This window comes from Xenopus laevis, chromosome 2S, assembly GCF_017654675.1.
Source record: "Xenopus laevis strain J_2021 chromosome 2S, Xenopus_laevis_v10.1, whole genome shotgun sequence".
Lineage (NCBI taxonomy): Eukaryota > Metazoa > Chordata > Amphibia > Anura > Pipidae > Xenopus > Xenopus laevis.
The window spans coordinates 7,018,115-7,033,214 of NC_054374.1; the positions used below are offsets into that span (position 1 = coordinate 7,018,115).

Below are 15,100 nucleotides of genomic sequence, written 5' to 3' on the forward strand. Positions count from 1 at the left end.
TGCCCTTAGTCCAGGGGTCCCCAACCTTTTTTAACCGTGTAAAAAATGTAAAAAGAATTGAAGAGCAACACAAGCATCAAAAACGTTCCACTGTGTGCCAAATAAGGACTATGATTGGTTGATTGGTGGCCTCTATATGGACTGGTAGCCTATAGGAGACTCTGTTTGGCAGTAAATCTGTTTTTATGCAACCAAAACTTACCTCCAAACCAGGAATTAAAAAATAAGCACCTACTATTATGCCACTGGGAGCAACATCTAAGGTGTTGGTGAGCAACATGTTACTCATGAGCCACTGGTTGGGGACCACTGCCTTAGTCACTCTATACTAAAGGCTTAGGAAAAGATGGATAATTTGTCCCTGGAGTGGATGGAGGAGAGCAGTGTGGGTCTTCCATTCCTTGCTCCATTAGGTGTTTTGCAGCTGCCAAACTAGAGGTAGCTAAATAATTAGACTGCAGGTGAGCAGAAATTAAAAGGAGGTGTGAGACTACACCTCAATGCTTCCCCCTTGAGACCTCCTTGGATGGAGGATGGTAAGGGGTAGTTAAAACCTCCTTGAGTGGAGGAAGGAGATTTGTGTGTAGCTGGGAATGAGAGTGTGATTCCCCATGGAGATTAAAGATTTGGAGAGAGCTCCAAAATGTCTGGAGAGTGGAAGAGAGAGTGAGCCCCAGAGAGGATTAAGGGACTTGTGTACGTCCATGACAGTGAGGGCTGGAAACGTGAGTTTTATGTGAGGGTGTTAAAGCGGTATTGTTAATGCTTATAATGAAGCTGAACCTGTTCATTGTGTTTGAAATAAAAGCCAGCTGAGCCATATGTATAGTTCAGTGAAGAGCCAGCACTCATGAATAAATCATTATTATGCCTGGGTGCAGAGTTAAAATTGCGTATATGTCCATAAAAAAATCATCCGCACTCACAGGTTTTAAAAATTCAACATTATTTATTTTTTAAAAGGTAAGGACTGAAGTTTCGGCCTATCCTAAAGCCTTTCTCAAAGTTTAAAGGGATACTGTCATGGGAAAAAAACATTTTTTCAAAATGAATCAGTTAATAGTGCTGCTCCAGCAGAATTCTGCACTGAAATCCATTTCTCAAAAGAGCAAACAGATTTTTTTATATTCAGTTTTGAAATCTGACATGGGGCTAGACATTTTGTCAATTTCCCAGCTGCCCCTGGTCATGTGACTTGTGCCTGCACTTTAGGAGAGAAATGCTTTCTGGCAGGCTGCTGTTTTTCCTTCTCAATGTAACTGAATGTGTCTCAGTGAGACGTTGTTGTGTTAGGGAGTGTAGTGTTGTTCTTAGATCTACCAGGCAGCTGTTATCTTGTGTTAGGGAGCTGCTATCTGGTTACCTTCCCATTGTTCTTTTGTTTGGCTGCTGTCGGGGAAAAGGGAGGGGGTGATATCACTCCAACTTGCAGTACAGCAGTAAAGAGTGATTGAAGTTTATCAGAGCACAAGTCACATGACTTGGGGCAGCTGGGAAACTGACAATATGTCTAGCCCCATGTCAGATTTCAAAATGAAATATAAAAAAATCTGTTTGCTCTTTTGAGAAATGGATTTCAGTGCAGAATTCTGCTGGAGCAGCACTATTAACTGATTCATTTTCAAAATATTTTTTTTCCCATGACAGTATCCCTTTAAGCCTTTTTTTTTTATTGTATCCATTGAGCTGTAAACTTTAAGTTTAGGGATTAAATGATGTTCATAGGTCACAGTGTTGTGCGAATTGATAGTTACCAGTTTCCAATGATTAACACATGACGCTGTTTTTCCCACCACTGCATAGATTTAAAGCATGATTTACAGACAATATGGTACTTAAGGAAAGGTCTTGGGATAGGCCGGAAACGTCAGTTTACCTTATTAAAATAATGTTGAATTTTAAAGACCTGTGAGTGTGAATCATAGATTCATAGATTCTCACTCACAGCAGCATAGATGTGTCGATTTTATTCTTTGTCTGACAAACGCTCATTTGTTGCAGTCTAACAATCTAATAAGTAGGAAAAATAACAAATCAGAAGATGTTCTGCCAATTAAGAGGCAGCAAGCCTACAGAAGTCAGTGACAGTTACCCATATATCTTCAGATACACAATATATGCAGAGATCTTATCGGTGGCTTATTTTAATCTTTTTACCTGTCCAATCGAATAATTGACCACTTTCCATTGTACAGAAATGTCGGCAAGCTCCGAAAATTATACGAGCCTTCTTTTCGTAAGACTGTATCTTTGCATCTATAGCCAGTTATAGTCTGTAAATCCACGGTGCAGGAACTCGTGTGAATGATGTATAATCTGTCTTAAAGGAACAGTAACACCAAAAAATGAAAGTGTATGTACAGATTGTGTTGCACTGGTGTAAACTACAGAAACTCTACTATAGTTTATATACACAAGCTGCTGTGTAACCATGGGGGCAGTCATTCAAGCACAGGATACACAGTAGATAACAGATAAGTACTACTATAGTTTATATAAACAAGCTTCTGTGTAGCCATGGGGGCAGTCATTCAAGCACAGGATACACAGTAGATAACAGATAAGTACTACTATAGTTTATATAAACAAACTGCTGCTGTGTAGCCATGGGGGCAGCCATTCAAGCACAGGATACACAGTAGATAACAGATAAGTACTACTATAGTTTATATAAACAAGCTGCTGTGTAGCCATGGGGGCAGCCATTCAAGCACAGGATACACAGTAGATAACAGATAAGTACTACTATAGTTTATATAAACAAGCTGCTGTGTAGTTATGGGGGCAGCCATTCAAGCACAGGATACACAGTAGATAACAGATAAGTACTACTATAGTTTATATAAACAAGCTGCTGTGTAGCCATGGAGGCAGCCATTCAAACACAGGATACACAGTAGATAACAGATAAGTATTACTATAGTTTATATAAACAAGCTGCTGTGTAGCCATGGGCGCAGCCATTCAAGCACAGGATACACAGTAGATAACAGATAAGTACTACTATAGTTTATATAAACAAGCTGCTGTGTAGCCATGGGCGCAGACATTCAAGCACAGGATACACAGTAGATAACAGATAAGCTCTGTAGTATAGAATAGGATTCTTCAGAACTTATCTGTTATCTACTGTGTATCCTGTGTACCACCCGCCAGCTACAATTTTTTCGGAAAGCTCTTGACTTTTACGTGTTCTCAGCTTGCCTGAGTTGGAGTCATTTTTTCATTGGACTTTTAACACCATAGAACTTTTAATAAATCTAGTTGTTTTTTTCCCCATGTCTGACTAGAAAAATTCGGAGCTTAAAGGAATTGTTCAGTATAAAAATAAAAACTGTATATAGAGACTGTCCAAAATAAAAAATGTATCTAATATAGTTAGTTAGGAAAAAATTTAATGTATAAAGGCTGGAGTGACTGGATGTGTAACATAATAGCCAGAACACTACTTCCTGCTTTTCAGCTCTCTTGCTTTCCACTGATTGGTTACCAGGCAGTAACCAATCAGTGACTTGAGGGGGCCACATGGATCATAACTGTTGCTTTCGAATCTGAGCTGAATGCTGAGGAGCCATTTTGTGGACACTGTTATTAAGACAAGTCTTGTATCATCTCAGAACAGTGTCGGACTGGGACACCAGGGGCCCACCCAAAAATCTTGGCCAGGGGCCCACCAATTAATCTTAGACCAGGGCCCTACTCTTAGTATTATTTTTCTTCCTCTGCTCGCTTAACCTCTATTCTCCTAGTATCTTTTCTTTACATACTATACTCTATTATTCCATCTATTTAGCCTCTTTGTTCTCATAGAAATAGAGAAGGGCCATGAAATAGGCCAAATGTTTAGCAGCATGAGGGGCCACTGACACCTGGGCCCACTGGGAGTTTTCCTGGTATCCCGGTGGGCCAGTCCGACACTGTCTCAGAATCTTGTTTGTGCACCAGAATGGGGGACCTGATGTCCATCCCCATGTCCTGGTTACACAATTAAATGGTGAAGAGAATGGGGGACCTGATGTCCATCCCCATGTCCTGGTTACACAATTAAATGGTGAAGAGAATGGGGGACCTCATGTCCATCCCCATGTCCTGGCTACACAATTAAATGGTGAAGAGAATGGGGGACCTGATGTCCATCCCCATGTCCTGGTTACACAATTAAATGGTGAAGAGAGAGAGGGAATGTGGGGAGAGCAGTGACATGTAGGAAGTGCTGAATGGAAAGTGAAAGTAATTATCTGCCCTGCCTCTATGCCTAAGGCAAACAATATTTGATTGACAGTCCTTTAAAAAGGACTTTTATTATACAGCTTTTTATGTCTGGGTGTAGGGTTGCCACATGTCCGGTTTAGACCTGGACAGCCCGGTATTTGACCTGCTATAGCCCCGCCCCCTGATGTCACTGACACTCCCATTTACATAACAGCCCGCCCCCCCTGCCCAGTCTCCACCGTTTCAAAAGTTGGCAACCGTATCTGGGTGACAGGTCCACTTTAAAATGTGCTGCCGTAGGCCCAGGTCATTCTGACCTGGCCACAAATCTGGGTCTGCACACCCTGGGGAGCTTGAAGCAGTGGCTAAGGGGGTTAACCTGAAGGCCAATCAGTGTTAGATTTGGGGAGAATGAAAACTAGATACACCTGAAAGCCCAGGTTCAAGGTCAGGGATGACTGATGCACCAGTATTTTTATAGTACCTGTAGCTACTGTATGTTGTGAGCTAAGGGAGCCCAGACAAGGAAGAGTTGTGCTCACCATTAATTTTTAAAAACATTAAGTGGGGGTGCAAAGAGATTGTGACCATAAAATTTACACAGACAAATACAAGAGTCCTCTGTACTCAACCCATTATCAGTATATTAAAGGAGAAGCAAAGCTACGAAAGCATTTAATTGCCAATAGATTAGCTGCAATAGTGCAAGCTAGAATGCTATCTTTATTCTGTAGAATCTTTTACCATACCTGATTAAAAAGCTCTAGAAGCTGTCTGTTTGTTTAGGATAGCAGTTGCCATATCAGCTTGGTGTGACATGATTTCCTGCCTGAGTCTCTTCCTGCTCACTCATAGCTCAAGGCTCAGATTACAGCAGGGAGTGGAGGAGGGAGAGAGGAGCAAACTGAGCATGCTCAAGCCCGGGGCAAGGAGGTTTAAGCTGGAAACAGGAAGTCTGATACAGAAGCCCATGAGTACACAATAGAAGGAAAGAAATGTGATGTTTCTTTTGACAGAGGACTCAGAGCAACATTACTTTGAGGGTTTACTGGTGTATTTATATAGACCTTTCTGATAAGGCTTACTTAGTTTTAACCTTTCCTTCTCCTTTAAGGACATTGAAACATGTTGTGCCTTAAGCTACTAAAAATGCCTTACACTTTAAAAAAAACAGGTATTGTTTGTCCATACATTGCAATATATTTATGTTGGCCAACTATGTCAAAGTTATCCCTGGTGTGGCCAGTTCCTACACTCAACTTGCATCTGATTCATTAAGAATTCTATTGTTTCATCAAACATTTTATAAAGGGACTAAGTTTAACCTGGAACTTACTTGCTGCTTTTAAATTAAAACTCTCAAACTTGGTTGCATTTTTATTAGACACCAGTGGGATCACCTGACTATAGCTGGGAAGGGTGGGAGCTACAACATGGAGCTGGTCACTGCTCCTGTATAAACTATAACAAACAAGGGAAAGTTGTGCTCACCACTAATTTTTAAAAACATTAAGTGGGGGTGCAATGAGGCTGTGACCACAAAATACATAGAGACAAATACAAAAGGTCCTCTGCACTCAACCCATTATCCATATATTAAGGACAGGTCATAGCTTGGACCTTAAAGGGGGGCTTGAATTGAAAAGAGTCTGACAACTTCTTCACTATACGCTGACACGTTTCTCTTGCAGATCAGCTTCTAAGATGTCCCTGAATGTCAAAGTCAACGGACAACCAAAATCAAAGAGCCAAAATGACTTGGACCAGGTTAGACTGCAGCCCCTTGAGGCCTAAACATCCCAAGCAACAAAAAGTCATTCTATCTATGGAACTAGAATGAAGGAAAAGGGATCTGGAACAACAGAATATTTCCACACTTACATTTGGGAACTTCTTCATTTGCATTAATGACTTTTTCCACCATCTGCTGGTGCACTGCAATCACACTCATACTGTAGTGTTGGACTATGTACTGGCATCTGCACCAAAGTCTTCTCATAAGTTCTGAAAGGGTCTTCTGCTGTTCTCTTGGAGGTCAGCAAATTGGATGGACTACAGACACGGGGTGGGCCAGGGGATGATCATATAATGACACCCAACAGAATGGACAGTCTTCTCTGTTTCTCTACTACTTTTTTATGTCAGGGGAGGACACTGGATACCACTAGGATATAGAAGGATTATTTATACAAGAGCACTCCACCAGGTGATAAGAACAGTAGTGAGGGTATAATGTCCCCTGTGAGCCTCCATAGTTTGACAGCTGAATTTCATAGAAATCCGTTTTAGTAGCCGTCAATGGATGGGATTTCACTTGAGAGTGAACAGTTGGATTCACTTGATATTGATCATTTAGACTGTAACTGGACCAAAGAATTGAACCTTGATTGTCAGTGGGACAGGGGAGGTTTTCTTTGGTCACATGGTGCCATCTGTTGGCCAACTGATTAATGTGGAAAATTAATATAATATAATGTCTGATGACCTTTTTTAACCATCCTGGATTTTTGGGGGGGACACAGTTTTGTAGAATAGCTGAGGCTGAGCAAGGGTTATGGTTGCAGTGCAACAGGGTACGATTGGGGCATTGTTTGGGAGAACCTCACACCATTAGGGTCTTAAAAGTTTGACATCTTTCAAAAACCCAAAGGCTTGAAACAGTACAGCCAATAAATGGTGTTGCATAATTAACACCCTAAAGTGCAGAGCAGAGTTGCTGGCTTTGGGTTCCAAGTTGAAGGATCCATTGTGGATTTGCATTGAGAATAAACAGACCACCCTGGAAAATGTTTCCCCCTTAGTTGCTATCAATATTGCACCCCCCCCCCGCCAGTAACATCATTGGTGGATTCCAATCAGAAAAATAGGTGGGGGGGGAGGGTAAGCCCAAAAAAATGTTATAAAGAGGAAAGATGAGGTTTGGGTTGTGTTTTATACTTGCAGCAACGTCTCCCATGGCCAAAGCAGTCCCTAAGGAAACACTCTACTGCATCTGCAGCCACACACACCGTTCCCAATTTAACTTGCTTCATTTGACACCTTTCAACACATCCAGTGTATGCACAAACTGCCATTTAGTTTTTACTGCAATGTGGGTGGACAGTTGGTAAATGGTGGGACCATGTTCATCACAGTGAAATTTGTGTACCAGCTTCACACTCCCACAACAGATTAATATGTACCTATAGTATGTACACACTGTCTGTTATAGTATGGGCATGATAGCAAGACTAGCCCTGGCTGTCCTACCCATGATTGAACATATTGGAATACACCACAGCATCCAATGCCTTAACCACCATATCAACTTCTAATTGTTTGTTGTTACCACAGCAGCAAAAGTGGCCCAGGAAAATCAAGAATCAAGATTATATGGGCAAAGTTGCTCACTGTCCCTTCACACTGAGCCATTTATTATAAGCAGTAGTAATGGCAGCTCTGTAACAAAGGTGGGGATTTCAGCGCTTACATTCTGACTGCAAATGTGTATATTAGGGATATCACACCCAGAGCTCTCCAGCCTTAATAAACTGCAGTTCCTAGAATCCCCAGTGAGCTGGCTTGCTGAAGATGCTGGAAACCTGAACCCCTTCTGTAGCTTCATTTCCTGAGGATTAGATATCATATTTATGTCGCTTTGCCATGGTGTGAATTTCAATACTCCACACACATATGCCCAAAACGGTCTGGAAATATTTCGGTTTTCCCAAACCAAGATTATTAATATGAATTCAGTTCTCCCTTTGCTGCTATAGCAGCTTCTACTCATCTAGGAAGGCCTCCCCACTAGACATTGGCAACAAGAGCATTGCTGAGGTTGAACACTAATGTTGGCTGATCTCGTCATTAGCCTTAGAATAAAGGTAGTCCTCAGTATGCCATTTAAAGGAAAACTATACCCCCAAACAATGTCGGTCTCTATAAAAATATATTGCATAAATATAAAACCCTGCTTCATGTAAATAAACCATTTTCATAATAATATACTTTTTTAGTAGTATATGCCATTGGGTAATCGTAAATACTGTAGAAAATTGCCATTTTAAAAAATAAGGGCCACCCCCTAGGATCATACGATTCACGGTGCACAACAAACATACCAACAAACCATACATGTTAGGTCACATGAGACAATTAACAGACAGAGTTGTGTCTTTTGCTTCCACACTTCTTCCTGTTAGTTAGAGCTGCAGTATTTCTGGTCAGGTGATCTCTTCCTGTTACAGTTAGATCTGCAGTTCAGTTAATAGTGCTGCTCCAGCACAATTCTGCACTGAAATCCATTTTTTTATATTCAATTTTGAAATATGACATGGGGCTAGACATATTGTCAATTTCCCAGCTGCCCCCAGTTATGTGACTTGTGCTCTGATAAACTTCAATCACTCTTTACTGCTGTACTGCCAGTTGGAGTGATATCACTCCCTCCCTTTTTCCCCCCAAACAAAAGAACAATGGTAAGGTAACCAGATAGCAGCTCCCTAACACAAGATAACAGCTGCCTGGTAGATCTAAGAACAACACTCAATAGTAAAAACCCATGTCCCACTGAGACACATTCAGTTACATTGAGAAGGAAAAACAGCAGCCTGCCAGAAAGCATTTCTCTCCTAAAGTGCAGGCACAAGTCACATGACTGGGGGCAGCTGGGAAATTGACAAAATGTCTAGCCCCATGTCAGATTTCAAAATTGAATATAAAAAAAATCTGTTTGCTCTTTTGAGAAATGGATTTCAGTGCAGAATTCTGCTGGAGCAGCACTATTAACTGATGTGTTTTGAAAAAAACATGTTTTTTAATACTGACACGTTCCTATGATTTTGATAGGAAGTGTCCGCTTTGCTTTAACCCAATATATTCTGCGCTGTCTCTGATGCACTTTGGGGGCCCAAAGACTTTCTGCTGCAGAACCGAGAGAACCCGCTCACTTCACAGCCGGGACCAGAGGAAACAAAATTGTCCTTAATTTCACACATGATCCTTTTCTGAAGAAGTTGTTTTGTGCACAAATGAAAACCAGGCCCTTGTTTGTACAACAACTCTTCCCTGTGAATTGGAAGAGAAGGAATTCAGGGCGGCAGGTAATATTGGCGAATAGGCAGCAACAGAGATGTGTGTTTTTGTCCCTGGCACAAGAATAAACAATAAATGACTTCAGGGTAAAGCTCCAGTCAGCAGAGAAAACAATGTGACTTAGTCTCATGACTAAACATTGGAAGTGGAGTCTTTGACAGGGACAGGGACAACCACCACAAAATAAAAATACTTGTTATAACCCAGACAATACGCCCCCACCACACACTAATCAGCTTGCCCCGCTACGACAACGCCGTACTTCCGCCACCTTCTCAAGGCGACTTACGTTGAGCGTCTCCGCGCTGATAGACGACGTGCGTGTGACGTCACGTCCCCGCGAGATGAGACTTGTGATATCTGGATTAGCTGTCCGGAAGAACAGAAGGAGCTGAATGTTACCGGTGCTGCGGGAATTTAAAAAAAACAACAGGGCTTCTGTGTGTGTAAGAAATTTGCTACCGGCCCGGGAAAAGCCAGACTGTTGTGCGGTAGGGATGAAATAGAATTTATACGTTTGGGGTTTTATTTGTCTGGGCGCGCGCTGTGAGGCCTTTTCTCTTTGATTCGGATTCGACCATTTAAAGGGGGTGTTCACTCTCTTAAATATATATTTTTTTTAGTTCTATTGTTTTCTGCTTGTTCACTACAAACAAAGATTTTTTTGCAATTGCTTTCCACCTTTTATTTTTTACTGGTTTCCCAAAATTAAAGGGGAACTCCGACTGCTAAATCAAATTTTGATAAATAGGCCACATGACCCAGAAACCCCATCACAGTCACCTGTTTCTTCAAAAAGTCTGAATAAATCTCATTTTCTATGCTGAAATCTCTTTCTGCATCATTTGAAATCCTGTCAGGGAAGGAGGGACTAAACACTGATGTTACAAATTGTACTTCCAGACAGCATGCAGGAACTACATAACCCACAATGCATTGCACTGGGATGTTCTGTTCCTTATTGAAATCACATGTGGGGTTTGGAGGATACAGGCTGAGGACATATGGCTGTTGATACCAAGTAACAGTAGTCAGACAGCTCAGCAAAGTAGTCAGACAGATCAGCAGGGGGCTGGGCTTAGGGAACTGTTCCAACCCATTAAAAATCATGAAAAGTCTGCAAAATTTTTAACTGATGTATATTGCAAAGTTGCTTGAAATACTGTTTAGTTTTCAGAAAGCTTAAATTATGTTTTGTGTGGAGTTCCCCTTTAAAGTTTTGTCTCTGGGGTTTCAATCTGGCAGCTCAGTGATCCAGGAGTATCTGAACTGTTACAATTTGCTATATTTACTTGATACAATTCGTTGATACATTTCGCATCTTTGGAGTATTTGCAACTATTGTATCAATTCTACCAGCTGCCTGTAATGAAAATATACCCGCTACCCTCCATACCACGTTATTGAACTTGCACACAATTATTGGTTCTTATATGTGTGTATTTTATACGTTAAAGGGATACTGTCATGGGAAAAAAACATTTTTTTTCAAAATGAATCAGTTAATAGTGCTGCTCCAGCAGAATTCTGCACTGAAATCCATTTCTTAAAAGAGCAAACAGATTTTTTTTTTATTCAATTTTGAAATCTGACATGGGGCTAGACATATTGTCAATTTCCCAGCTGCCCCAAGTCATGTGACTTGTGCTCTGATAAACTTCAATCACTCTTTACTGCTGTACTGCAAGTTGGACTGATATCACCCCCCTCCCTCCCCCCCCAGCAGCCAAACAAAAGAACAATGGGAAGGTAACCAGATAACAGCTCCCTAACACAAGATAACAGCTGCCTGGTAGATCTAAGAACAGCACTCAATAGTAAATACCCATGTCCCACTGAGACACATTCAGTTACATTGAGAAGGAAAAACAGCAGCCTGCCAGAAAGCATTTCTCTACTAAAGTGCAGGCACAAGTCACATGACGAGGGGCAGCTGGGAAATTGACAAAATGTCTAGCCCCATGTCAGATTTCAAAATTGAATATAAAAAAATCTGTTTGCTCTTTTGAGAAATGGATTTCAGTGCAGAATTCTGCTGGAGTAGCACTATTAACTGATGTGTTTTGAAAAAAACATGTTTTCCGATGACAGGATCCCTTTAAAGTGGATGTTCCCCTTCTGTAAGATATCCAAAAGCGAGCAGCCCATGCAATGAAAAACATTTTCTGGGTTTGCTGGGTTTTTTTCTCCCAAAGAGTTGTCACCAAGATATTTAGCTTTTTAGCTTCTCTTTGTCAATCTTCACAGGTCATAGGACTGCATCAACTATCCAATGTGGTCCTCGAACACAGAAAAAATCAAACCTGCCCAATCAATATCAGGCCAATTTTTGAGCTAATATCGATTGGGGAGACCCGTCGAAGCCCCCATGTAGGGTCCGATAAAAGCTGCCGACAGACCAACTCAGCAGCTTATTGGCCCGTGTGTGGGACCATCCGATGGGCTTCCCCAATCGATCTCAATCGGGCAGGATAAAAAAATCCTGTCTGATCGCAGCCGCATCTGTGTTTTATTTGGTCCCACGATCCGACCACCTGTATCGGATGCCTTATGATCCACTCGTTGGGCCCTAGGGCCCACGGTCAGATCAGCCCGATATAGCCCACTTCAATGTGGGCATATTGGGAAGAGATCCGCTCGTTTTGCTATCTACGCTTATGGCCATCTTTAAGGGCTAATATTGGCAGCTTTAATCTGCCTGTGTATGGCCACTTTAAAGGGGTTGTCCACCTTTAGTATGATGTAGAGAGGGATATTCTGAGACAATTTGCAATTGGCTTTAGTTTTTTTTTATTTGTGCTTTTTTGAGTTATTTTGCTTTTTATTTAGCAGCTCTCCAGTTTGCAATTTCAGCCATCTGGTTGCTACGGTATGAATTAGCCTAGCAACCATGCATTGATTTGAATAAGAGACTGGGATATGAATAGGAGTGGCCTGAATTGAAAGATGCATAATGAAAAGTAGCAATAACAATACGTTTGTAGTTTTACGGCGCATTTGTTTTTAGATGGGGTCAGTGACCCCATTTGAAAGCTGGAAAGAGTCAAAAGAAGAAGGCAAATAATTCAAAAAATAAAAATAAAGAAAAAAATAACATTTTATAACATACTAAAAGTTAACTGAAAGGTGACCCACCTATAGAGATTATGTTGAAGTATTCTAGTTTGTGCTAACATGCTACTTCTTTGTGTATCGCCCTGTTTCTTCAGGTCTAGCTGAAAAGCTCTTGTAGTAGCCATGGCTGGAGTTGCATTGAAGAGAGAAGGACCTCAGTTCATCAGTGAAGCTGCAGTGCGAGGGAACGCCGCAGTGCTTGACTATTGCCGGACCTCTGTGTCTGCCCTGTCTGGGGCCACTGCTGGGATTCTCGGTTTAACCAGTTTATACGGCTTCATCTTTTACTTCCTCGCCTCTTTCCTGCTGTCACTTCTGTTAGTATTAAAGTCTGGACGGAAGTGGAACAAATATTTTAAATCCAGGAAGCCACTGTTTACGGGCGGTCTCGTCGGTGGCCTGTTCACTTACGTGCTTTTCTGGACTTTCCTTTACGGCATGGTGCATGTGTATTGAAGCCTGCTGCGTGGTCCTGTCACTCGGAATTGATCTTTTTAATGGATTACAAGGACCTACACTGAACACGAGGATCTAGTTTTTAAAATACTGAACCGGCTGCTTTGCTTGGTTCCTGTTAGTAACTTATATAGATCATATTTGTATATGTTCTCTAATTAAACATCTTGTCAACATCTAGAATACTTGCAGTTAATGAAAGAAGTAATTGAGCACGTAGTAAAGTTACGGGATATATCTTCCAATCCAGTATAGCTGGCGTAAATAATCAATTCAATCTGCCCATACTGATGAGTGGATATAATTAAGATCCAGCGATTGATGTGTATTTTGGGCTAAGCGATAGAACATATTGGCCTATGTATAAAAAAAAAAAGCTATGCATTCATTACAGGTCAACTTTGTATTTCATGTATTTTCCTTTTTTTTTTGCCCCTTTATATTTACACGTCATGGGTGGCTGAAATGAAAACCGCAAAGTTCATTGTTTGCATTGACTTCAAAGATGTTACAGTTTGCACCTGTTAAAGGAACAGTAACACAATCTGTTGAACATACTTTTTGCTTGTAGTTTTAATTCAGACATTTGTGTGATTTTATGTCCTGCACTAAACGGGTCGATATTTGTTTCAATGGATTAAAGTCATACTCTACTTCCTGTTCATATAAGCACAAACATGTCATCAGTCCACCGAGAAGCCCAGATTGTGCTTACATGAGCCAGAAGAAGGTTCCTTTACTTATGATTTCAATGTCTGCTCTGTTTAGTGCAATAAATAACACAAACCATAAATACACGATAACAAACAAAAGGCAAAAGTATGTTGAGCACAAGCCCTAGTCATTGACCTAATGTTGAATAAAAGGTTTACTTCCACTTTATAATTTGCAGAAATGCTGCAGCATTGATACCTCTGGGATTTCTTACTGTGGTTTTTCGGCACCACCGAGTCTGCCTGTTGTAGGCACAGACATATAAGTCCATTCACCAGAAGCTAACTCAAGTGGGGGGGGGGGTTATTTATCAAAATCCGAATTTCTTTAATTTTTTAAACGGGTGGTTCACCTTAAAGGTGACTTTTAATATGTTATAGAATGAACAATTGGTTGGTTTTCATTATTTTTTTATAGTTATTTGCCTTTTTCTACTGACTTTTTGCAGCTTTCAAATGGGCGTTGCTGACTCCATTCTAAAAAGCAAATCTCTGTAAAGCTACAAATGTATTGTTATTGTTACTCGGTATTCCTCATCTTTCTATTCAGCCCCTCTCCTATTCATATTCCAGTCTCTTGCAATGCATGGTTGCTAGGGGAATTTGCACTGTAGCAACCAGATTGCTTAAAATGTAAATTGAAGAGTTGCTGAATAAAAAGCTAAATAACTCAAAAACCTTAAATATTAAAAAATGAAAACCATTTGCAAATTGTCTCAGAATATCACTCTCTACATCATACTAAAATTTACCTCAAAGGTGAACAACCCCTTTAACTTAAAATATCCAACCAAACTAGAATCCACCATCTATTTAATGAATAAAAAACCACGACTTTTTCAGATCGTTGAGCAAAAAAAATGATTTTATTTTTTTTTTAATTTTGTGAAATAGTCGGAAAATCCCAAAATGTTTGGATTATTTACAAAACCAGCACAGACAATAATATCTTCAAATTCCAAGTAGGACCTCTGCCATTGTCTTCTACAGGAACTCAACAGGTTGAAGATCGAGTATTTTTGGATTCTGACTTTTTGCAGCCTTGGGGTATAATAAATATCGAAATATTTGAGTTTTTAGCATTCGGGCTTTAATAAATAAAACCCTAGGACTCACTAGTTTAGCAGTAGCCAAGCTCAAAGTCGCTACTGGCCAGAATTGATATATTTTGTTGTTCAGTTTGTTTATTGTAGCCTTTGTTTTGGAATTAAGTGACACCTCTGCTCTCTCCTTTTGCAGGCATGAAGCCCTGTTATATTTGATGCAAAATCCATGGTATTAAACATTTAAGCAATTGTTTAAAATTGTCCATACAACAGAAATGTGAATAAATATGATTTGAGACCTGTTGCCAATGATGTTCTTATTCAATTTGTCAATTCTGCTGTAGGATACTAACGTCAGAATAAAAGCGAACTATCATAAAAATTAACATGTGTAGAGTTGAGCATTTTCTTAATGGAGAAAATGAAGATTTAATATGACATTTTCTATATATAATATAGTTACTCTGTCTTTCAAAATAACTGACT

General features: G+C 40.4%; 2 protein-coding genes across 2 annotated transcripts in view; both read left to right on the forward strand.

The window, feature by feature from the left end:
- The window catches only part of p2rx5.S (purinergic receptor P2X, ligand gated ion channel, 5 S homeolog), a 34,561-nt gene extending 27,865 nt beyond the window's left edge, over positions 1 to 6,696 (forward strand). The window contains exon 12 of the mRNA XM_018248816.2: positions 5,904 to 6,696. Coding sequence (XP_018104305.1) covers positions 5,904 to 6,006 — 103 coding nt within the window. The 3' untranslated portion in view covers positions 6,007 to 6,696. The remainder of the gene's footprint in view (positions 1 to 5,903) is intronic.
- Positions 6,697 to 9,635: 2,939 nt separating this feature from the next.
- On the forward strand, positions 9,636 to 14,918 carry emc6.S (ER membrane protein complex subunit 6 S homeolog). The gene is given in 2 exon segments (NM_001094089.1): positions 9,636 to 9,776; positions 12,495 to 14,918. A coding segment is annotated over 1 exon segment (333 nt). The 5' UTR covers positions 9,636 to 9,776; positions 12,495 to 12,522; the 3' UTR covers positions 12,856 to 14,918.
- Positions 14,919 to 15,100: the final 182 nt, after the last annotated feature.